General features: G+C 46.3%; 1 protein-coding gene across 1 annotated transcript in view; it reads right to left on the reverse strand.

Annotated features, from left to right (window-relative positions):
• Positions 1–23419, reverse strand: part of arhgef39 (Rho guanine nucleotide exchange factor (GEF) 39) — a gene marked incomplete at both ends in the record, with an annotated part of 98534 nt that overhangs the window by 17342 nt on the left and 57773 nt on the right. Inside the window, 2 exon segments of the mRNA XM_079263110.1 lie at positions 1975–2199; positions 12494–12624. Of these exon segments, the coding sequence (XP_079119236.1) occupies positions 1975–2199; positions 12494–12624 (356 nt within the window).

Below are 23419 nucleotides of genomic sequence, written 5' to 3' on the forward strand. Positions count from 1 at the left end.
CAGAATTAAGTGGCTCATGAAATTAGGCGTCACCACTCAGACAGCTCGTGATTTATGCATACATAAATTCCTCCTCTATTGCAGGGCGGTAATTAGGGATTTGTCAGGAAATCTGACCCTCTTAGGTAGAAATTACTTTGTATAATAAGAACGGCAGAGTGGAGAGGCTGATCGCTGCACATAATTTAGCTTGATTATTTATACATCAAAGAGAATCTGTCAGGGATGTGGGAAAATATTCAAGCAGCGAGGGAATATTAGCCGGAGGAAGGCTGCGGACGGAGTGAGGATGAGGAAGGCTGACACGCAGAGAGGGAGAAGAGGAAAATAAGAGCCATCTCTCTGTAAACATATGTAACCAAAGGAGGGAGGGAAAAGGCAGGAAATTTTAATATTTTTTTCAAACTTTGCATATAGATTGCCGTGGCATTTACAGCTGTCAAATTTAATTTGGCTTTAATTCTTCATGGTCTGGGATGAGGAAGGCCCCGGAGTGCTGACAGCCCTTTTCCTCCGGCCCAGGTAGGAAACCACGATCAATAATGTGTCGTTATGAGAAATTATGTGTAATGCTATTGAGTATGCATGCGGGGCGCGGTGGGATAAGAGGCTAATGAAATGCCATTTCTGCCATTAGATAAGCTGCAGCGAGATCCCAGAGAGGCCTGAGGAAGATGCCTTCACTGGAGGCCGGAAGAGACGGATCTGCAGCCTAATCTGAGCCAACAAGCCATGCTGTCTGCCCGTCGAAACAAACACACACACACACTTTCCTTTCCATTCATTTCCCTTATCCTCATCCCAGTCCTTACTGTCCCACCCTCGTCCCACCAAGCCTTTGCCCTAAGCGAAGTCTGCACCGCCAGGTCTCATCCAGATCACAGATCTGAACATCACACATCTTCACGTTTCACTCAGCATGTTCAGAACAACATGTCTGACAGTTACTCCTCCCCAGACCAGAGGCTCCGCCCCCACATCCATACAGCTCCGCCCCCCTACTTTCAGCATCTTCTATGTTGCCACGGTTCAGTCAGCTCATCCACTAGGGGGCAGTGCAGAGTTCACTTCCACGTTCTGACGTAAGTTTCAGTCGCGGTACTAATGCACCCCCCTCCTCATCGCTGTGTCCTTCCTGTTGCTCTTCTGCTTCTCCGTTAAAGACATACTGCAGAACATTTGCCATCTTCCTATCGATGCGCCCCCTAACTACGGCTAACCTACGGCTAACTCAGCCTCCATCCGGTCCATTCGGTGTCCACAGCTCCGTGATCCTCCCACCCTGATGTTCTTGTTCCAAGCGCCTTTTAGTAAAACCCCAAACATAAATTATAAAATCATTTTGGATTTACTATAAAAAAACAGTATAATTATGAACAATAATCAACACAGACAAAAAATAAAAATAATAAAAAAATAAGAACAATCCATCCATCCATCTTCTGCTGCTTATCCGGGGTCAGGTCGCGGGGGCAGCAGCCTAAGCAGGGAAGCCCAGACTTCCCTCTCCCCAGCCACATTTGCCAACTCTGCGGGGGGGATCCCGAGGCGTTCCCAGGCCAGCCGAGAGATGTAATCCCTCCAGCGTGTCCTGGGTCTTCCCCGGGGTCTCCTCCCAGAGGGACGTGCCTGGAACACCTCACCAGGGAGGTCCAGGAGGCATCCTGACCAGATGCCCGAGCCACCTCAACTGGTTCCTCTCGATGCGGAGGAGCAGCGGCTCTACTCTGATCTCCTCCAGGATGACCGAGCTCCTCACCCTATCTCTAAGGGAGAGCCCGGCCACCCTGCGGAGGAAACTCATTTCAGCCGCCTGTATACGAGGCGGCTGAAATGAGAATAAGATAAATAAATAAAAAAGATTAATAAAAAGTCAAATAAAAGAGTGAAAATAAAAGACATGGCTGTTTAAACTGAACTAAAGCCACACCGACACTGTGGAGCATTCAGTTTGAGCTCCTGGCGGAAACTCACGCTCAGTAAGCCTCCTCTGCTCCTGGTGTGACCAAACACCTTCTCCACGGCGGCGTCCTGAAGTGGATACGCGTGCTGACCGGCAAACTTCTCGCCGCTGCTGGGATGAAGCGGGTTGCAGGGCTGAGCCTGCAGCAGCATGTCAGAGAACAGGAAGAACATCCTGGGCTTCGCTTCAGCACCCTTTGCAGGAACGATGTTCAGCCAGCCCTCACGGATGTACCACCTGCCTGCAGAGACGAGACGACAAACTGATGCTGTAAACTCTGGAAGTGCAGCAGAGAGCGAGGCAGCTGCTATTCTCCTTCATTAGACCAAACTCTGCAGGGTCACTTCCTGGTATAAAAGATTCATCAAAACAAACAGGAGCCAGTCTTTGTGTCATACATGTAATTACACTGCTGCTTTGAGCTTTGGCATGGACCGCAGAGCAATCAGCGCCAAAGTTCTGGTTGCACGTATTAGACTCGTTTCCAGACGATTGTTATTAATTCAGGAAATTTGTGTTAGTAAAACACAGCAGAGCAGAACATCTACCACCAGAACCAGAACACAGGAGTCCAGATGAACAATAACCAGAAGAAGTCATCTCCCTTCTGTCTCCCAGAATGCTCCAGTGTTTCCTGAAGAAGCCTTTCCAAAGCTTTGCTGGGATCAGCTCACATCACGCACGTTGCTGACGTGTCTCTGCTGGGATCCAGCTGATGCCATCAGAACCTTCCTCAAACAGCTGGTTAAAAACAGCTGGGGGGGTTTCAGGGATGGAACGAGGCATGGTCGTTGGTCTGACTCAGAAACAGCAGATGTCTGGACCAGAATGTCTGGTTGATGTCAGAGGAGACTGGACAGACTGGTTGGAGATGACGGAAAGTCCAGTCAGCACTGGTTCCAACCAGAACATCATCTCTGAACCCGTCCAGCCTGGAAGCAGATGGTCTCCAGCAGCAGAAGACCACAGCGGTTCCCTCCTGTCAGTAAGAACAGGAAACTGAGGCTACAATTCACACAGACTCACCAGAACTGGACAATAGAAGATGGAGAAACGTTGCTGGTCTGATGAGTCTCCAGTTCAGCTCCACATTCACATGGTAGGATCAGAACCTGCTGGAAACATCATGACAACATGGATCCATCCTGCCGTCAGGATCAAGGCTTCAGGCTGCTGCTGGTGGGATGACATGGTTTAACCAGCACAGCCTGCCTGAGTTTCACACCAACTTCAGGTACGTGCAGACGATGACAGCTGGTTTAGATTCTAATTCAAGTTCCAGATTTAATCTAAGAGGTTTGGGTGTATTGATCCAAAATGGCCGATAAACAGACTAATTGACAGCGAGCACCGGCGGAGGTTTAGTCTACAGAAATGTCAGAGTTAACAGAAAAAATCCTCTTCTGAACAAAAACAAGACGCTCCGAGCAAGAACGGAAGTATTACTGAGGACTCAGCAGGAGGTGGTGGTGCTGGGGTGTGGTCGCTGCGGAAAGCTCGCCTCGCTCGCTCTGATTGGCAGCAGGGGGGTGATAGCTAATAAGCAAGCCGCTGACATTTGGACAGATAAGATGAAAACTGGTCCTACGTGCAGGGTAATTTTGTAATTGCACCAGCCAGCAGCCTGCGATTGTAGTTATCCTGAGTGACTGCAGCTGAGCCTCGGGGCTCACGGAGGACATTTCAGCTGCAGACAAGCCCACTGAGATTAAGTGGCAGGGCTGAGCGGAGGTCACACTGCTTTAAAATGCCACCAGTTTCAAATGAAAACATGCTGGAGACGTGACGGCGGAGGATGATGGAGGTGTGTTTACAGAACAAACGTAGCATTGGCTTGTTTAGATGGAAACTCTGGAAGCAGAACCCGCCTGAATTTCATTCTTACATCAGGACATGATCTCCTCACAGAGAGGACGGGATCCTCTGCTCACTCATCAGTCAGCTGGACGACGGTAATGAGGAAGCTGGGGGTGTGTGTGTGTGATTTCATAGACATGCTCGGACAAAACTTCTGGTTGAAAGACTAAAATACTTCAGTTAAAACAGAAATGTAATGAACGACTTTAATGCTGGCATCTCGATGGCCAATCTCCAGACAGCAGACGTCTGCTGCAGCTTTCATTACCAGCATCTCCAGCAACTCTGCTCCGCTGCACAGTGCAGCGATGAAAAAGGTCCCCCTCAAACAGCTGAATCCCAAAACCGCCCCTCCGTTTGCGTGTTCCCACAGAGGCTCCTGCGTATTAAAGCACCATAAGCCAGGGGGTGGAGCGGGGATGCTGGGGCAACAGCAAAGCGGAGCAAACGGCCTTCAGATGTGGTTCCTGCTCGTTTCTGACAGAAAATCACAAACAGTTCAGCAAAATAAAACAAAACCAGCAAATCTTGAAGCACTTATATGAACTTTTTCTACATGGTGGTGTGTGTGTGTGTGTGTGTGTGTGTGTGTGTGTGTGTTTAAGTCAACAAAGATCTGCGCTTGCGATAAGAGGGGGGAGTTTTACGTCTGCTTTTGTCTGGCTTTATTCACACATAAAAAACAAATGAGACTTATTGATGCTATTCTCCATCTTAATGAAAGGTTTGTCAGTTTTTCAGTAAAAGTTGATGTTGGAGCTTTTATTCCCAGCAGAGTAGAGTAACACCTGGTCTAAACGATGACCAGCTCTGCAGGTAATGTCACCTGGCTCAGAAACACATTTATTACTGAACATTAGAATAAAACAGCAAGCTTCAGTTTAATGATGCTGGATCTTCTGTTGTCTAACATCAACATAAGAGGGCGTCCTCTTCCAGCACATCCCACCGATAAGGTTAGATTTACCTCATTTTAAGACCTGTTAGGGAATAAAATGACTCAGACTGAGTGACTGACAGATTCATTTTTAGGAAAAACAAATACACAGAAAGGAAATAAGATTTATGAGTGAGGAGCGCAGATATGTGTGAAATATGACAGAAAAACTGAGCTATCTTTGCTGAAAAGCGAAGTAAAAGGAGGACGATCAGAAACAGGAACAGGCCGGCTGTGTGATGGATCCATGTCCCACTGATTCAGGCTTTGTGTCTCACGTTTGCCCCCCTCCCACCCCACAGAGCTACTTAACATGTCTGAGAGGGTCTGCTGCTTCTCATCTGTAAAAGCCAGAGCTTTCCCTTTCCCCCCTTCAGAGGTGGTAACGCTGGGGAGGAAGGAGAATGGGTCGGCAGGATGGGGAGATGCTGCTGCAGGTTTGAAGTCTGCCTGGTGGGACTGAAGCTTTATTGGCTGAAAGAACGGAGCCGTTGGACTTCCAAAGGCTTGAGAACGGGGATGAGGGGAAGCTTTTGAAACTTTGCACACTGGCATTAGAGAGATGAGCTGCTATTCATCGCTCACTCTCACTCTCAGATGCAAGCCTGCATTTCCAAACACACACATTTACTTAGAACCAGCAAACACACACAAACACACACTGGCTTCCTTTTTATCTTGAGGTCCATGAGATGTAGCTGGACTCTAATTGGTCCTGGGGGAGATTGGCAGGGCGAGTAGCGCAACAATGAAGCCAGATCCTCTGGAGACAAACAACAGGGGGGGGGGGGGGGGGGGGGGGGGGGGGGGGGGGCGCGGCACCGCTCCACAAGTGCAGGGAGCCACAACAAAGGAGTGGAAATAAGCTGCTAACAGGAGGCAGGTAGAGGGCATCAGCACATCTACTGAGTATTATTGGAGACAATATTCTAATTTCCAGTGGAGGAACTGATCAATCCCGGAGAATTAATCAACTTTTCTGAGCGTTCGGTCGTTTGGCCCTCGCTTTCTGGTCTTCATGTTGGTTGACTTTCCACATGTTAGGAATTGTGTAAAAAAGCAGTTTTTCTTCAAGAATTTTCACATTCCAGTCTCACATTTTCTTAAAGGTCAACACAATAAATTTCCTGCCATTTCAGGTCATTAGAGGACAAATACATCATCTCTTCCCACTGTGGGTGTGTATGTATGGAGAGTTGTTCTGGATGGGGAGGGGCTTATGCTGCTTCTACAGCAGACATGTCCAAAGTCCGGCCCCGGGGCCAATTGCGGCCCGTGGTCAAATTTTTACCGGCCCGCGGCCTCTATCATAAAGTCAATAATATGCGGCCCGCCAGCACTGTTGACCACAGTATAAAATACATGTGTACAAAAAAGCTATTTTACTTTTCACCAGAAGATGGCAGTAGCCCTGTGGCCGCACCCTGGCTGCCGTGACCCTTGGCCTTGCGTGATCGTTTCAGCCACGTCCATTTCTAACATGGCGACTGTAAACAAAAAACGGAAAGTTGACTGCGAGGGCCGCCTCTTCCAGGACAGGTGGAAATTGGATTATTTTTTCACTGAAATACGAAACAACTGTGTCTGCCTAATTTGCCAAGAGACTGTGGCTGTTTTCAAGGAATTCAACACCAAGAGGCACTACCAGACGAAACATGCTAGCTACGACAAGCTAACTGGGAACGAACGCGGTGAAAAAGTCAAGCAACTGGAAGCTGTTTTAACGGCACAGCAGCGCTTTTTCACAAGAACCCATGACTCAAATGAAAATGCCACAAAGGCAAGCTACGAGGTGGCAACGCTGATTGCAAAGCACTGCAAACCTTTCAGGGTGAATTTATTAAAGACTGTGTGATGAAAATTGTTGAGAAAATTTGTCCCGCCAAGAAGCAAGAGTTTGCCAATATTTGCCTGGCTCGTAACACTGTGGTACGGAGAATTGAAGACGTTTCATTAGATATTAAGAGACAGTTAAAAGCAAAAGGAACTGAGTTTGACTTTTTCTCGTTAGCCTGCGATGAAAGCACGGATGCATCCGACACCGCTCAGTTACTGATCTTTTTGAGAGGAGTGGACAATGACATGAACGTGAGTGAAGAGCTTCTGGACCTCCAGAGTCTGAAGGGCCAAACAAGAGGAACAGATTTATTTGTTTCTCTTTGTTCCGCCGTAGATGACATGAAACTACAGTGGAATAAAGTCACCGGGATTATTACGGACGGCGCACCTGGCATGGCTGGCGAGCGGAGTGGGTTATAAACCCTTGTGTGAAACAAAGTCAGGGAAGAAGGAGGCAGCGCTATTAAACTCCACTGTATTACTCATCAAGAAGTCCTCTGTGCCAAATATATGAAGTATGATAATGTTATGAAACCCGTGATAAAGGCTATTATATTCGCTCCAAAGCGCTGTGCCACCGTCACTTTCAACAGTTTCTTCTCGACATCCAGGCTGAATACGGAGATGTTTTGTATCACAACGACGTAAGATGGCTCAGTCGGGGGTCTGCACTGCAGCGCTTCTTCTCTCTCAGGGAGGAAATTGGACAATTCTTGACAAAAAAGGGACAACCCATGTCACAATTAAATGATCCTGTGTGGCTGGCTGTTTTGGGATTTTTAGTTGACATAACGCAACATCTGAACACAAGCCTTCAAGGGCAAGATGCAGTGGTAAGCCAACTGTATTCACACATCAAAGCCTTTCGGACCAAGCTGCTACATTTCCAAAGGCACCTGTCACAGGCGCAGCCCAATACCGCAGATTTCTCATCACTGCAGGAAATTATGACCAGTTTCCCACAGAACAATATCAGTGCGCAAATGACAAAGTATGCAGCAGACATCTCATCTCTGGTTGAGGAATTTCAGCAGCGCTTTCGGGACTTTGCAGCTATTGAAAAGGAGATCACGCTTTTTTGCTCTCCTTTCTCCGTGGACCCTGATGACGCTCCAGACCACCTGCAGCTGGAGCTCATTGAGCTGCAGTGTGACGCTGAGCATCGCAGTCGGCACCAACAGCTCCCTCTTGTCAACTTCTACCGCCAGCTGGATGAAGGTAGGTTCCAAGCAATTCGGACATTTGCTAAGAAAATGCTGAGCTTGTTTGGCTCCACATACATGTGTGAGAAGACATTCTCTGTTATGAACATTAACAAGAGCCGCATGAGGACGAGACTGAGTGACTCTCACCTGCGTGACGTCTTACGCATCAAAACCACTGCTCTTGAGCCGGACCTGGACTACATACTGCAGTCAAGATCCCAGTATCACCCTTCACATTAGTGCAGGCAAGATATTTGTTAAGTCCTCTGAGTTGAATAAATTCTTAAATCTCAGTTAATTAATTTTTTTGTGATGGTCAAAATCACAGTTTAAATATGCCGTGATCACTGTTTTGAATTTTGTTTACAGTGAGCATATAATAGTGAATAATATGTAAATATTTTCACATGAACTTAGATATCCTTGATAGTTTTCTTCATTTTTTGTGGTTTGTGATTTAGGTAAAAACTTAATGGAAAAAAAATGTAAAAGTAAAAGTATGCCATTTGCAATTAAAAAAAAAAATGCAAAAAAAGTTCATTTGTATTTAATGTTAATGGTTCAAAGAATGTCAGGCTGAATAGTCGGCCCCCACACATTTTCACCTTACCAAATCTGGCCCTCTTTGCAAAAAGTTTGGACACCCCTGTTCTAGAGAGTTCTTATGGAGGGGGGAGGGGCTTACACAGCTTCTAGAGCAGGGGTGCCCAAAGTGGGGCCTGCAGGCCAAAATCAGCCCGCCAGCACTTTACTTTTGCACCACTAGTGGTTGTTTATATACCCCACAGAGCTGATGAAAAGACAGTAACAAGTGTCATGAACCTCGATAAGTCCAGACTCAGAGGGACCCTGACTGACTCACCTCAATGACATCCTCACCTTGTCAGTGAGCCAGGTGCAACCCAACATGGAGAGACTGGAGATGTCCACAGACCAACTTCATGTGTCCCACTAAGTATCGGCACCTGGCCTTGTTCCACACACACAGTTTCTTCTTGTCGACATGTTGCAGTTTAGTGGCTGTAATTATTGTTTCTTGCCCCTTTAACTGTGGCTTTATTGTTCTTTTGCCACATTGATTTTTCTATGTAACATTTTATTTGCCCAAAAAGGAAAAATACACCATAATAGCTATTAAACAATAACTACAATAACTTCATACATTTACTTATGTTTCATCATTAAAGCTGAAGTGTTTGGCCCATAGCTCACTGGATCACTTTCAGTTTGGCCCCTTGGAGGCCAAAAGTTTGGGCACCCCTGTTCAAGAGAATTCTTATGGAGGGGGGAGGGGCTTATGCAGCTCCTGCTGATGCTAACGTAGAAGAGAAAACTACACGTTCTTTTAACATTACGCTTAATGTCAGTCACTGCAACACATGCACGTCTTCTCCCAAAACACAACGGTTTCTATGGGGATCGGTGTGCTTGATTTAATACACTAGAACGTTTTCTACAACTGGTCCACTGACGTGAAGAAATGAGGGGTAGTTCCACCTTGAGTTTTTGCTCATGATCTCCCATGATCTTCTCTTAGACATATATTCTGGAAATTTATGAATGTTTCAATTAAAGAAAATGGTTTAACATAAAGTGTTTTTATTTCCTGCCTGCTCCACAGGCCTGGAGGCAGTCTGACACATTTTTATTTGTTTGAGTTTTGACTTTGCTGTTTTTAAATGCATAAAGTGAGCAAGAGATACAGGCTTTTAGTAATATTACTGGAAGTATTTAAAAAGCATGTTGCAGGTTAGAACCCCTCTTAAATCAGTATGTTGAAAAATATTTAAGGAATCAATGGTGAATAAAAACCCACTTATAAATACACTACTTGGGCTTTTGGAGTAGTTTCTGTAAGAATTTTACTATTGCATGGAAAAGCACAAGACTGGAAGGGATCTAGGAAGAGGGAACTGGTGTTGTGCCAAAAAGCCCCCGTTAAAAGTATCCAATTGCAAGAAGTGCAGAAACAGCATCTCACCTGTAAATGGCATGCATTTATTATTTACCCTTGAAATGAATAAATACTGGCAATCAAGAGACTGCGTACAATACCTTCCAGTTAGGCCCTAAGGCAAGACTTTCAATACAACAGTCTATCAACCTCAAGCTGAGTGTAACTGAACAGACATACTGGCTCAGATGTTGACCGATCAAATAAGGTCTGCGTCACATATTATGTGGCGACAAATGGGCTACTGCAACAGTGCAGTGAAGCCCAGTGGCTAAAAGAACTCAGAGTAGATGACATCTCCCTCCCTGAACAAGGTCCACAAATTAAAAAGCAGCTAAAATTAACCGGCTGCTGAGGGATGGAACCCACCCTAAATGGCTGACCAAAGGACAGTCCTTATACTGACAGATCCCCAGAATGGAACAGTCTCATTCAACTATCGGCCTCTAACCTGCCTCTCCACAACATGGAAGGTCCTGTTTGGCTTCACAGTGTCTACGAAAAGTGGACACATGGATCAGTACATGGCAGAGACACAGAAAGGCATTGGTAAAGGTGCCAGAAGAGCCAAACACCAGTTGCTGGTTAATAAAACCAGACAGACAAACCTGTGCACTGCCTGGATTAATTACCAGAAAGCCTATGTTACATATATGGATCCTGAAATGTCAGTCTAGGACCCTTATTTGCAAACTCAATGAGGCTGTGCCAGACCACCCTCGAGGCCAACTTCAAACCAATTGCACAAGTCTCCATCAAATGTGGCATATTCCAAGGAGATACCCTGTCCCCGCTGCTGTCTATGCCAGTGTTCAGGCCTGTGCACACTGGCATAGGCCTGAACCCCCTCAGCCAATTAATCAACAAGACTGACTATGGATTGGAAAGGGCCACCATCAGTCACCTCTTCTACATGGATGACATCAAGCTGTATGCTAGGAGTGAGCGAGCTCTTGACTCATTGATCTACACTACCAGTATCTACAGCAGGGACATCGGAATGTTGTTTGAACTGGAGAAATGTGGCCGAATGGTAACAAAGAGGAGGAAGGTAGTCCATACGGAGGCCACTGCATTCCCAGAAGGCAGGTAAACAGATGTGGAAGAGAGTTATAAGTATCTTGGCATACCACAAGCAAATGGAAACCATGATGTGTTTACCATGCATGGAGGGTTCCAGCCCAAGCCCAGTGTCCAGCGACTATACGCTAAGCACAAAGAGGGAGGAAGAGGACCAGTGAGCATCAGGGCTTCTATCCAAGATGAAACATTTAAGCTCCATGAATACACCAGGAAGAGGGTCCCAAGGGATGAAGCACTTAGTGAATTTCTCAGGCAACGGAACCTGGAGGAGACCGAATTAGAGGAACCATCATGAAAGGAAAAACCCCTAAATGGGATGGACCACCGACAGATCGTTGAAGAGGTCAATTTGAACAAGTCCCACCAATGGGTAGAGAGGGCTGGACTGAAGGACAGCATAAAGGCGTTAATCATGGCAGCACAAGAGCAAGCCTTAAGTACCAGGGCCATCGAAGCTCAGATCTACCATACCAGGCAGGACTCCAGGTGCAGACTGTACAAAGTAACCCCTGAAACAATCCAGCACCAGGGTGCAGCAGGGTGCAAGATACTGGCAGGCAAAGAATACATGGAGCGCCATAACAAAGTAGCCAGCAAAGTGTACAGGAACATCTGTGCAGACTATGGACTGGAGACTCCTAAGTCCCAATGGGAGACACCTCCCAAGGTGGTGGAGAATGAGAGGGCTAAGATCCTCTGGGACTTCCAGATCCAGACAGATAAAATGGTGGTGACCAACCAACCGGACATAGTGATCATAGATAAGCAGCAGAGGAAAGCCATAGTGATCGATGTATTCATCCCCACTGATGGAAATATCAGGAAAAAGGAGCATGAGAAACTGGAGAAGTACCAAGGCCTCAAGGAAGACCTGGAGAAGGCCTGGAGGGTGAAAGCAACAGCAGTACCCATAGTGATCGAAGCACTGGGGGCCGTGTCCCCCACACTGGAGAAGTGGCTCCAACAGATACCTGGTGAAACATCAGACATCTCTGTCCAGAAAAGATCAGTCCTAGGAACAGCTAAGATACTGCGTAGGACCCTCAAGCTCCCAGGACTCTGGTAGAGAACCCGAGCTTGAGATGAAAAAGCCATCTGCCCTACCCAGAGACGATGGGAAGGGTGGGTGAGGAAGTTTTATTATTTTCCTTTATTCTTCCCAGATATCACTGAAAAACTTCAGTTCAAATCAAAATTACTTAATATGTACTTTTTGATTACCCAATATGTGCTTATATGGATGATTTTATCCCTTTCAATGGCAGTTTCATTACATGATTTTTTTCTTTAATATAAAAACAGTGACATTGTGTTATCAAACTGTCATTAAAAGGGTTAAAATAATTCCAGTAATGACATATTTGGATTTGATTAGGACAAATATTGACTTTGGGATTTCAGAAAAATAAAGGGAAACATTTTTTACATTTTCATAGCATTTTTACAGACTGTCAGTAGACTTTTATACTCTAATAAACATAAGGGGAGTAAATTAAAGCACTCAGCTGCTCCCCCTGCTATCTAGGGGTAAAATGCAGAGCTTAATTTCCAATCAGGGTGAATAAAATAAAACTGAAATAAATAAGGTTCAACAATTTCTGTGTTCAGTTCTTGTTTTGTGGATGTGAAACAACAGACAGAGGACATGGAGACTAACCTGCAGCTAGCACCTTTGTCTTCCGTCCTTTCAGCAGTTTCTGCACTCGGCAAAGCTGCAGGTGGTTCTCATGGTGGCGTGCATTGTCCTGGATACGCTGGGACACCTCACACACTGCCGTTACAGTCCCTGCAACATCAAACACACAACTTTATATGTGCAGCTTTGGCTCAGATGTCTCAGGTGGGTAGATTTGTTTAACAACTCAGTCTCAAATGACATTAAAAATTAACAAACCCTGGCGTGCACTCCTGCCGGCCTGTTCCAAGGGCTACGACAGACTTGCCGTCGAGGCGTGTGTGGGGGGTATGGCCAGCATCCGGCCGACGGCAATGCCCTTGGAACCTTTGCATCAGCGCAGTGCGCGGCAGTCACGCCCTGGCCACCCACTTCGCACGCCACCTGGATACCTAACCCTCCTTTCCGCCTTTGGAGGGAGCACAGGGGGTTCAATGTCTTCTCCCCCTTCGGAACAAGCCCTCCTCAGCACGGTCACTTATCTTGTCAATCCCCCGAGGAGTTCCAGTCAAGACCCCACTCTGGTGAGATTGCGAGCCCAGAAGGTTTTCTCGTGGAGCGGATGGTGTTGCCCACTCTCCAGCCGGGCAGTGCAGGGTATGCTCCGCCTGCCCAAACCACATCCAGATAAGTCTTAGCGGTGGATCCCTTGGTTTGTGCGTTGACGAAAACGCAGTTAGCTGCGAGAACTAATGTGATTTGCAGGGTATGTTGATCATCGACACTTCAAACACACATTGCGGCTCCAGGTTCCTCCCGGGGCTATGCCTGTCTGAAAGTCGCTTTGCCATCAATCGGGGAGGAGGACCCATTCTATGCACGGCTGGGTCAGAGACAGGTGATCCGTCGCCTTTGTCACCCTAAGCCAGGGGTAGGCAACTCCAGTCCTGAAGCGCAGTCCTACAAGTGTTGGAAGTTTTCCTGATGCAACACAGCTGACTCACATCAGACTTAATTTGAGCATTAGAGCTTGTCATCCAACTGCACTGGCCGCCAACCAACCCGCCAACACCCCTCCTGGCATGAGTCGGGCGCACCATTACAGTCAATGGACTGTAATGGTCCCTTAACTGACCGTGTTATGCGTGCTCATGATGGGCAGGCTGGCAGTGCCTCGGGTGGGAGCGGACCGCTCTAGTGAGGCACCGAAGGGTGATAAACGTTTGTGGCCTGAGCCTGACCACCGTCGCGACTCGCATTCGAATATGACCTCAGATCAAAAGAGTGCACGCTCACATGAAAGTCAAGTTATTTGACTACCATAGAGGTGGCATTCTTTTGATCTAGCTACATCTATTCAAAGCTATAGATGAAATACTTTCTGTCATGGTTTACTATTTGAGTTTATGCAGGTTGCCAGGGGGAACTCGGGGCGGAGTCTGGAGCTTCAATTGCTACCACCTGGAGCCCATGTTCCGGGTTGATTATCCTGCTAGGAGAGCCTGCTATTTAAGGACAAGCTGTAGCTCCAGTCTTCGCCAGATGTCTCTCTTTACTGCGTGGTAATCAGGCCAGTTCTAGTGCTTATCCTTTGACTCATAGCTCAAGATTTCATTTTTGTTTTTCTTTGCCTCCTCAGCCAAACTTCACCAACCTCTTGTGCCTGCATGCTCGCCCTGCCTCAAACCAGGACGACCCAACACAACCAGAGATCACACCCCGGTAACCTCCACTCTCACCAGAACTCCAATTATCTGAGAAGTTCATCCCTGGCCCTGGACCAGACCAACAGGAACTGGTTACTAAATAAACTTCATTCACCTCTCCATCTGTGCGTTCTCCTTTTGGGTTCACCTCTCCACCCCGGTCTCTCACCATTACACTTTGAGCAAATCAAACAGAAAACATTGAAACATCCACAGACAGATATGTGATGAGACAAACTTCAACCCATCAAAAATGAAAAATAGGAAATCAATAACTGAACTGAAAGAGCTCAATTAAATTCTCATCATGATGTGGTGGAACGGGAGATTTCATGGAGATGAGGTGGAACAAGTAATTCTCATGGTGATGAAGTGGAACAGGAGATTCTCATTATGACGAGGTAGAACAAGAAATTCTCATGGTGATGTGGTGGAACGAGAGATTCTCATCATGACGAGGTAGAACAAGAAATTCTCATGGTGATGAGGTGGAACGAGAGATTCTCATGGTGATGAGGTGGAACAAGAAATTCTCATGGTGATGAGGTGGAACGGGAGATTCTCGTGGTGATGTGTTGGAACGAGAGATTCTCATCATGACGAGGTAGAACAAGAAATTCTCATGGTGATGAGGTGGAACGAGAGATTCTCATCATGACGAGGTAGAACAAGAAATTCTCATGGTGATGAGGTGGAACGAGAGATTCTCATCATGACGAGGTAGAACAAGAAATTCTCATGGTGATGAGGTGGAACGAGAGATTCTCATGGTGATGAGGTGGAACAAGAAATTCTCATGGTGATGAGGTGGAACGGGAGATTCTCGTGGTGATGAGGTGGAACGGGAGATTCTCATCATGATGATTTAGAACAAGAGATTCTCATGGTGATGAGATGGAACGGGAGATTCTCATGGTGATGAGGTGGAACGGGACATTCTCATGGTGATGAGGTGGAACGAGAGATTCTCATCATGATGATTTAGAACAAGAGATTCTCATCATGATGAGGTAGAACAAGAGATTCTCATGGTGATGTGGTGGAACGAGAGATTCTCGTGGTCATGTGTAGCAACTGTATGATCCTTCATGTCAATATGGAGCTATATTTCTGAAAAACGTTAAAGCAGTTCTCATATTTATGAACAGTTCTCATATTTAGGGTGTGTCCTTTTGATTGACAGGTACCGATCTCCGCTTCAAGTTAGAAGAACGTAGACGGTTTTTCGCCAGTTAACAACGTGACTTAGCTTTAGCCCGCTTACCTCCGTTAGCTGGTTATCTTCTGTTATCTCCGGGTTAGCTCGGTTAGCTCTTAGCTACAGGCACCTCAGGGTTCGCTCGAAGTCAATCATCCACCATGACGCTCACAACCCCCCTCTCAGCTCCACCTCTTTGCCCATATTTGTATTTTCCAGGTGGGAAGACACACATGCCCCTGCCAAGATGTGGGCCACCGAGCTTCAATTCAGCTCTTTGGAAACCTACGGGAGACGTCACGGAGGCTCCGCCCATCTTTTATATACAGTCTATGGGCAGGAATGAACTCGACTACAGCGCACTGTGATGACTGCAGAGCACATCATTAGAGCCTCCCATCTATTCAGGACCTGCAGTCCTCTGGGACTAATACCAGACAGCAGCATCATCAAAGATCTTCTCAAACCAATCACAATGTCTCTGAACTGCTCCCAAGTGACAGCCACCCTAGAATCATACAGATGTGTGTGTGTGTGTGTGTGTGTGTGTGTCATTGTGATACAATCCCTCCCCTTCCGTCTCGCAGGTTTCTGGTTTTCCAACAAACGTTTCACTGGGACTTTACAGGCCACTGAGTGTTTTCCATACAGGCGAAAGCTCATGTCCAACCACTGTTATACCCCCACCCACTCCTCTCACCGGGACTTGGTAGTGACAGGTGAAAACAGATAGTCCTAGAGGAGTTTCGAGAAAGAAGTGTGAAGATCCACCAGCGTCATGCAGAGCTTTAGTCTGGATGTAGTGTTCCTCATCGCATGCGTCTCTCCGACTCTTGCCTTGCGGCTCGTGAAGCAGCCTCTGGCTTTCTGAAAATGCATCTAAACAAGGCATAATGATCCTCAACGCTGCAGTTCTCTCCACAAACTAGAGCTGCAGACTGCTTGCAGAAACTTTGCTGTCCAAACGGCCCTAACTGACCCTGTCAGAGTTGCCAGTTTTGACTGATTTCAGCTGCACCGAACTCCACCAAAGAGCTGCTCCGCCGGTAGCTCTGTATATATACTGAAAAAGAACGACCACATTCTGTATTATTATTGTATTTTCACCATATACTGATGCATGAGAATGTCATTACTCCGTGCAATATTTAGGATAACCATTCCTCACTAAAAAGCTGAATGTTACCGATTGGCAACGTAGCAGGATACGTAGCATGGGAACACTTTTTGGGGGGTGGCGGCTCTCCTCTTGTCTTAGTATATCTTGTTGAATTAACAGTGAGGATCACTGCTGTTGAGGGAGTGAAAACAACTGTGAAAAAGGTACAGATGTTTTGAAACGCGTCAAAGGAAACATGCTATTTGTCGAGCATTTCCAGTGCAAACATGAACATCTTACACTACCTGACCACAGGACATTCCAGCAAGCTGAACAGAAGACGGCAGAGAAAAAGCAGAACAGACCTACCAGGCCTCTTCAGAAAAGAAGTTCAGATGTTATACATGTTTAATATGACTATATACAATACAGAGGTGAGCAAAGATTAAGAAAGTGATGTATAATTCAGTGTTATAGTTTTTGTTTGTTTTTAATCCATCCTGTCCAGTTTCATGACAGCAGAATGACAGCCGGGCTTTATTAAGCCTTTAGATATAAAATTAGAGGTTCTTTTAGTCATTTACAAAGTCTTAATGGTCTTGGGCTTTCTTATTTGTCCAATCTGTTTTTAAATTATTAGCAGACCCTGAGTTCCTCTGGGACCGGCCTGTTAATTCTTCCTAAAGAACCAAAACGTACGGCGAGGCCTCCATTCATCACTACGTTCCTCGCCTATAGAACAGCCTGCCAGAGAACCTCAGGGCCGCAGAGACGGTTGATGTTTTTAAAAAGAGGCTCAAGACCTTTTAGTTTATCGAAGCTTCTCGATCAGAGCGGCTCGATCCAGTCCTGGAGTCCTGCAACCTTTAGATGTATCCCTTCTCCAACACGCATGTAAAAGTTGTAGGGAAGTCGATCTCGAGGACCCAACGGGCCGACTCCTGGTGTGACTGCTGTTTTCTCCCAGCAGCGCATAATGTACATTTATTTATTAACTTGTTGGTTAAAGAGACAGACAGGATGGTTTTAGAGGTGGATGTATCAAAACGGGATGAGTCTCTGTGCCTGTGTGTGTGTGTGTGAATGATCAGGTGTGTGCTAATATGCTTTTGTCCAACTCTTCTTGTTGTTTTCAACATGTAAAGCACATTGTGCTGCTTTAGGTACGACGACGCTGTACAAATAAAGTTTGTATTGATTATAAGGGCATCGTTGATTCTTAATTTTATTCTTCATTATTATATTATTCATATCATGTCATCAGAACATGTTCATGTATTTAGTAGTAATTTGTTCTTACTGTGAAATTCTGTTTTAGATAAATATTTATTTATTAAGGAACTTGATTAAAGATTTATCTAATTTATTACAGACAGTGTGATAATTAATCTCGATTAATGACGTTTTAATCTGCCCCAGAAGCAACATTTCTTTAATTTAAATGGATTTAGTGGATGATTAAACAAAAAATAAATAAATAAAGACAGACATTAATATTGTAAACTCAGACTCTATTATGTCTATGTCTGAGAAATGCATTTATTTCATGCAGCTGAACACTGATCAAGAAACACTCTTATGGGGGGGGTATGTAAACAAATAGTAAACAAATCACGCTTTCATGTCAGTCACCAAATGTCTCCAATAACATCAGAAAAAGTCACTAAATTTCTTGCTAGTTACTCTTTTATAAGAGTGCAGCTGGAAGCATCTGAAAACTTGTTTGGTTATTAGCAAAGATCCACCGTATGTGTGCAAGGTGTGCACGATGTGCAGGGTGTGCAAGGTGTGCACGATGTGCAGGGTGTGTAAGGTGTGCACGATGTGCACGGTGTGTAAGCCTCACCAGGAAATCGTGCACTGACACATTCTGTGTTGATTAAAATGCATCTTTGATTAAATGTGTTCATTTTCTGTAATTAATTTATCATAACCGTTAAAAGTCCCACCCTATATGCACTTTGTTAATATATAGCGTACATTATGTATACAACTTTTTAACAAAAACCTTCAATGTTATTTTAATATTACAAATACAAACTCATCCTGCCTGCCAGACTGGACACTCTGGTGGGCCGGTTCTGGGACCGGACTGTTTGCTTGACAACCAAGGAGTAAATTAAATAAAAACAAATATTCTCGTAGGAGATTACAGGAACGTAGCACATTTCTACGTGGGGGTGGGGTGGGGGGAGATAGCATTACTCAGCCAGTAAGTGTCATTCAACAGCAGCTCTACCTTCTTCTCTTAATCTGGTTTAAGTGGAATAAAAACAGAAAAAAACAGAAAAAAAACCATGAAAATACATTGTTGTAATGAAGCGTCTCAGTCCCACACCTAATGCTGCACCTGCACACTGACACACTCCTGACGAGGTCGTGATCTGGCAGCTTTTTCAGGGCTCGCTCAGCCTGAGTTTGCCTGACTTATTCAGCAAACTCCTGCAAACAAGTTTGCATCTCTATGCTAATGAAAACATTCAGAGGGTCCTGATTAGGTGGGATGGTCTGCTGAGTGAAGTAGTCTGCTGAATGTTTGAGTAGGGGCGCCCAACCATAATCACATTAATTAGAGGATGCTGGTCTCCACCACAGGGGCCCTTGTAGCCCAAAACACACATGCTGCTTTCAAATCAGCTGAGTTTCCAGTCTGTAATGTTATGCAAAAAATCCTTCAACCCTCAACAAGCTTAGCTAATTTTCTAAATATTCCACCAGTCCCGGCCGAAAACCAGCTAACCAGGCCAGTCATCAAACTGGTTCGGCCTCTTTCTGGTGTACCTACCTTCATTGAGCTGAGCTGAGCTGTACTGCTGAGAACAGTTCAATAACGCAGAGCTCAGATTTCAGTTTGCAATGACAACATGTTTCCAACATGGTGCGGATTAAATGACCTTCACTGCCCAGAAGAAACAGCAGCAGCTGCAGTTTCTGTTTACTGAGCAAAGATGTGACTTTTGAAAAGAAGAAAGAAAACTTTAATCAATCAACAAACCTGTCATCAGGACTTCTCCTGACTGGCCAGAGCCGTTTCAGCAGCAAGAGGAGGAAACGACAATGGCCAGCTGGTGCGAAGAAACACAAAGGAAATCTTAGCAACCATAGCATTTTATTAACGAGGACGACTGTTTCTGACACCGGTCTGAAATGACATACCCCAAATAAATGCAGGTTATCTTCACAACTACAACGGCTGCATTGATCATCTCGGTTCTGAAAGTGTCAGAATCAAGATGTCCTACTGTGTCAGAATAATTCACCTTGAAAATGATAGAAAATGTGAATGTAAACAGTTATCTCCTAATAAACAACCACATTATTGTCAGTACATATCAAAATTTAGCAACTATGTTTTCTAGAAACGAGTGAAATAATGTGCTGAGCAATTGTACTACAGTAAAAAGGTGTTTAATTGAGGTGTTATGTCGGTAAATATCTCAGGAAGGTATCGGCCAACACACTTTGCTACATGTTAGCACTGCTGCTTTCTGATGTCTGCAAACATCTACTGTACTGCAGGATCTCATGCTGCCTCCTGTCAAGGCAGATTTATCAAGTAAAGTTAAAATCAGCCCTGCTGAGTTCTGTTTTCATCTCATCATGATAAGGTGGAACGGGAGATTCTCATGGTGATGAGGTGGAACGGGAGATTCTCATGGTGATGAGGTGGAACGGGAGATTCTCATGGTGATGAGGTGGAACGGGAGATTCTCATGGTGATGAGGTGGAACGGGACATTCTCATGGTGATGAGGTGGAACGGGAGATTCTCATCATGATGTGGTGGAACGGGAGATTCTCCTGGTGATGAGGTGGAACGGGAGATTCTCATGGTGATGAGGTGGAACGGGACATTCTCATGGTGATGAGGTGGAACGGGACATTCTCATGGTGATGAGGTGGAACGGGACATTCTCATGGTGATGAGGTGGAACGGGAGATTCTCATGGTGATGAGGTGGAACGGGAGATTCTCATCATGATGTGGTGGAACGGGAGATTCTCCTGGTGATGAGGTGGAACGGGAGATTCTCATGGTGATGAGGTGGAACGGGAGATTCTCATGGTGATGAGGTGGAACGGGACATTCTCATGGTGATGAGGTGGAACGGGACATTCTCATGGTGATGAGGTGGAACGGGACATTCTCATGGTGATGAGGTGGAACGGGAGATTCTCATGGAGATGAGGTGGAACGGGAGATTCTCATGGTGATGAGGTGGAACGGGAGATTCTCCTGGTGATGAGGTGGAACGGGAGATTCTCATTATGATGAGGTGGAACGGGAGATTCTCATGGTGATGAGGTGGAACGGGACATTCTCATGGTGATGAGGTGGAACGGGAGATTCTCATGGTGATGAGGTGGAACGGGAGATTCTCATCATGATGAGGTGGAACGGGAGATTCTCATGGTGATGAGGTGGAACGGGAGATTCTCATGGTGATGAGGTGGAACGGGAGATTCTCATGGTGATGAGGTGGAACGGGAGATTCTCATGGTGATGAGGTGGAACGGGAGATTCTCATCATGATGTGGTGGAACGGGAGATTCTCATGGTGATGAGGTGGAACGGGAGATTCTCATGGTGATGAGGTGGAACGGGAGATTCTCATGGTGATGAGGTGGAACGGGAGATTCTCATCATGATGAGGTGGAACGGGAGATTCTCATCATGATGTGGTGGAACGGGAGATTCTCATGGTGATGAGGTGGAACGGGAGATTCTCATGGTGATGAGGTGGAACGGGAGATTCTCATCATGATGAGGTGGAACGGGAGATTCTCATGGTGATGAGGTGGAACGGGAGATTCTCATCGTGATGAGGTGGAACGGGAGATTCTCATGGTGATGAGGTGGAACGGGAGATTCTCATCATGATGTGGTGGAACGGGAGATTCTCCTGGTGATGAGGTGGAACGGGAGATTCTCATGGTGATGAGGTGGAACGGGAGATTCTCATGGTGATGAGGTGGAACGGGAGATTCTCATGGTGATGAGGTGGAACGGGAGATTCTCATCATGATGAGGTGGAACGGGACATTCTCATGGTGATGAGGTGGAACGGGACATTCTCATGGTGATGAGGTGGAACGGGAGATTCTCATGGAGATGAGGTGGAACGGGAGATTCTCATCATGATGAGGTGGAACGGGAGATTCTCATGGTGATGAGGTGGAACGGGAGATTCTCATGGTGATGAGGTGGAACGGGAGATTCTCATGGTGATGAGGTGGAACGGGAGATTCTCATTATGATGAGGTGGAACGGGAGATTCTCATGGTGATGAGGTGGAACGGGACATTCTCATGGTGATGAGGTGGAACGGGAGATTCTCATGGTGATGAGGTGGAACGGGAGATTCTCATGGTGATGAGGTGGAACGGGAGATTCTCATTATGATGAGGTGGAACGGGAGATTCTCATGGTGATGAGGTGGAACGGGAGATTCTCATGGTGATGAGGTGGAACGGGAGATTCTCATGGTGATGAGGTGGAACGGGAGATTCTCATGGTGATGAGGTGGAACGGGAGATTCTCATCATGATGAGGTGGAACGGGAGATTCTCATCATGATGTGGTGGAACGGGAGATTCTCATGGTGATGAGGTGGAACGGGAGATTCTCATGGTGATGAGGTGGAACGGGAGATTCTCATCATGATGAGGTGGAACGGGAGATTCTCATGGTGATGAGGTGGAACGGGAGATTCTCATCGTGATGAGGTGGAACGGGAGATTCTCATGGTGATGAGGTGGAACGGGAGATTCTCATGGTGATGAGGTGGAACGGGAGATTCTCATGGTGATGAGGTGGAACGGGAGATTCTCATGGTGATGAGGTGGAACGGGAGATTCTCATGGTGATGAGGTGGAACGGGAGATTCTCATGGTGATGAGGTGGAACGGGACATTCTCATGGTGATGAGGTGGAACGGGAGATTCTCATCATGATGTGGTGGAACGGGAGATTCTCCTGGTGATGAGGTGGAACGGGAGATTCTCATGGTGATGAGGTGGAACGGGAGATTCTCATGGTGATGAGGTGGAACGGGAGATTCTCATGGTGATGAGGTGGAACGGGAGATTCTCATCATGATGAGGTGGAACGGGAGATTCTCATGGTGATGAGGTGGAACGGGAGATTCTCATCGTGATGAGGTGGAACGGGAGATTCTCATGGTGATGAGGTGGAACGGGAGATTCTCATGGTGATGAGGTGGAACGGGAGATTCTCATGGTGATGAGGTGGAACGGGAGATTCTCATGGTGATGAGGTGGAACGGGAGATTCTCATGGTGATGAGGTGGAACGGGAGATTCTCATGGTGATGAGGTGGAACGGGAGATTCTCATGGTGATGAGGTGGAACGGGAGATTCTCATCATGATGAGGTGGAACGGGAGATTCTCATGGTGATGAGGTGGAACGGGAGATTCTCATCGTGATGAGGTGGAACGGGAGATTCTCATGGTGATGAGGTGGAACGGGAGATTCTCATGGTGATGAGGTGGAACGGGAGATTCTCATGGTGATGAGGTGGAACGGGAGATTCTCATGGTGATGAGGTGGAACGGGAGATTCTCATGGTGATGAGGTGGAACGGGAGATTCTCATGGTGATGAGGTGGAACGGGACATTCTCATGGTGATGAGGTGGAACGGGAGATTCTCATCATGATGTGGTGGAACGGGAGATTCTCCTGGTGATGAGGTGGAACGGGAGATTCTCATGGTGATGAGGTGGAACGGGAGATTCTCATGGTGATGAGGTGGAACGGGAGATTCTCATGGTGATGAGGTGGAACGGGAGATTCTCATCATGATGAGGTGGAACGGGACATTCTCATGGTGATGAGGTGGAACGGGACATTCTCATGGTGATGAGGTGGAACGGGAGATTCTCATGGAGATGAGGTGGAACGGGAGATTCTCATCATGATGAGGTGGAACGGGAGATTCTCAT

The sequence above is a fragment of the Telmatherina bonti genome (assembly GCF_933228915.1).
Source record: "Telmatherina bonti genome assembly, chromosome: 23".
NCBI classification, from domain to species: Eukaryota; Metazoa; Chordata; class Actinopteri; order Atheriniformes; family Telmatherinidae; genus Telmatherina; species Telmatherina bonti.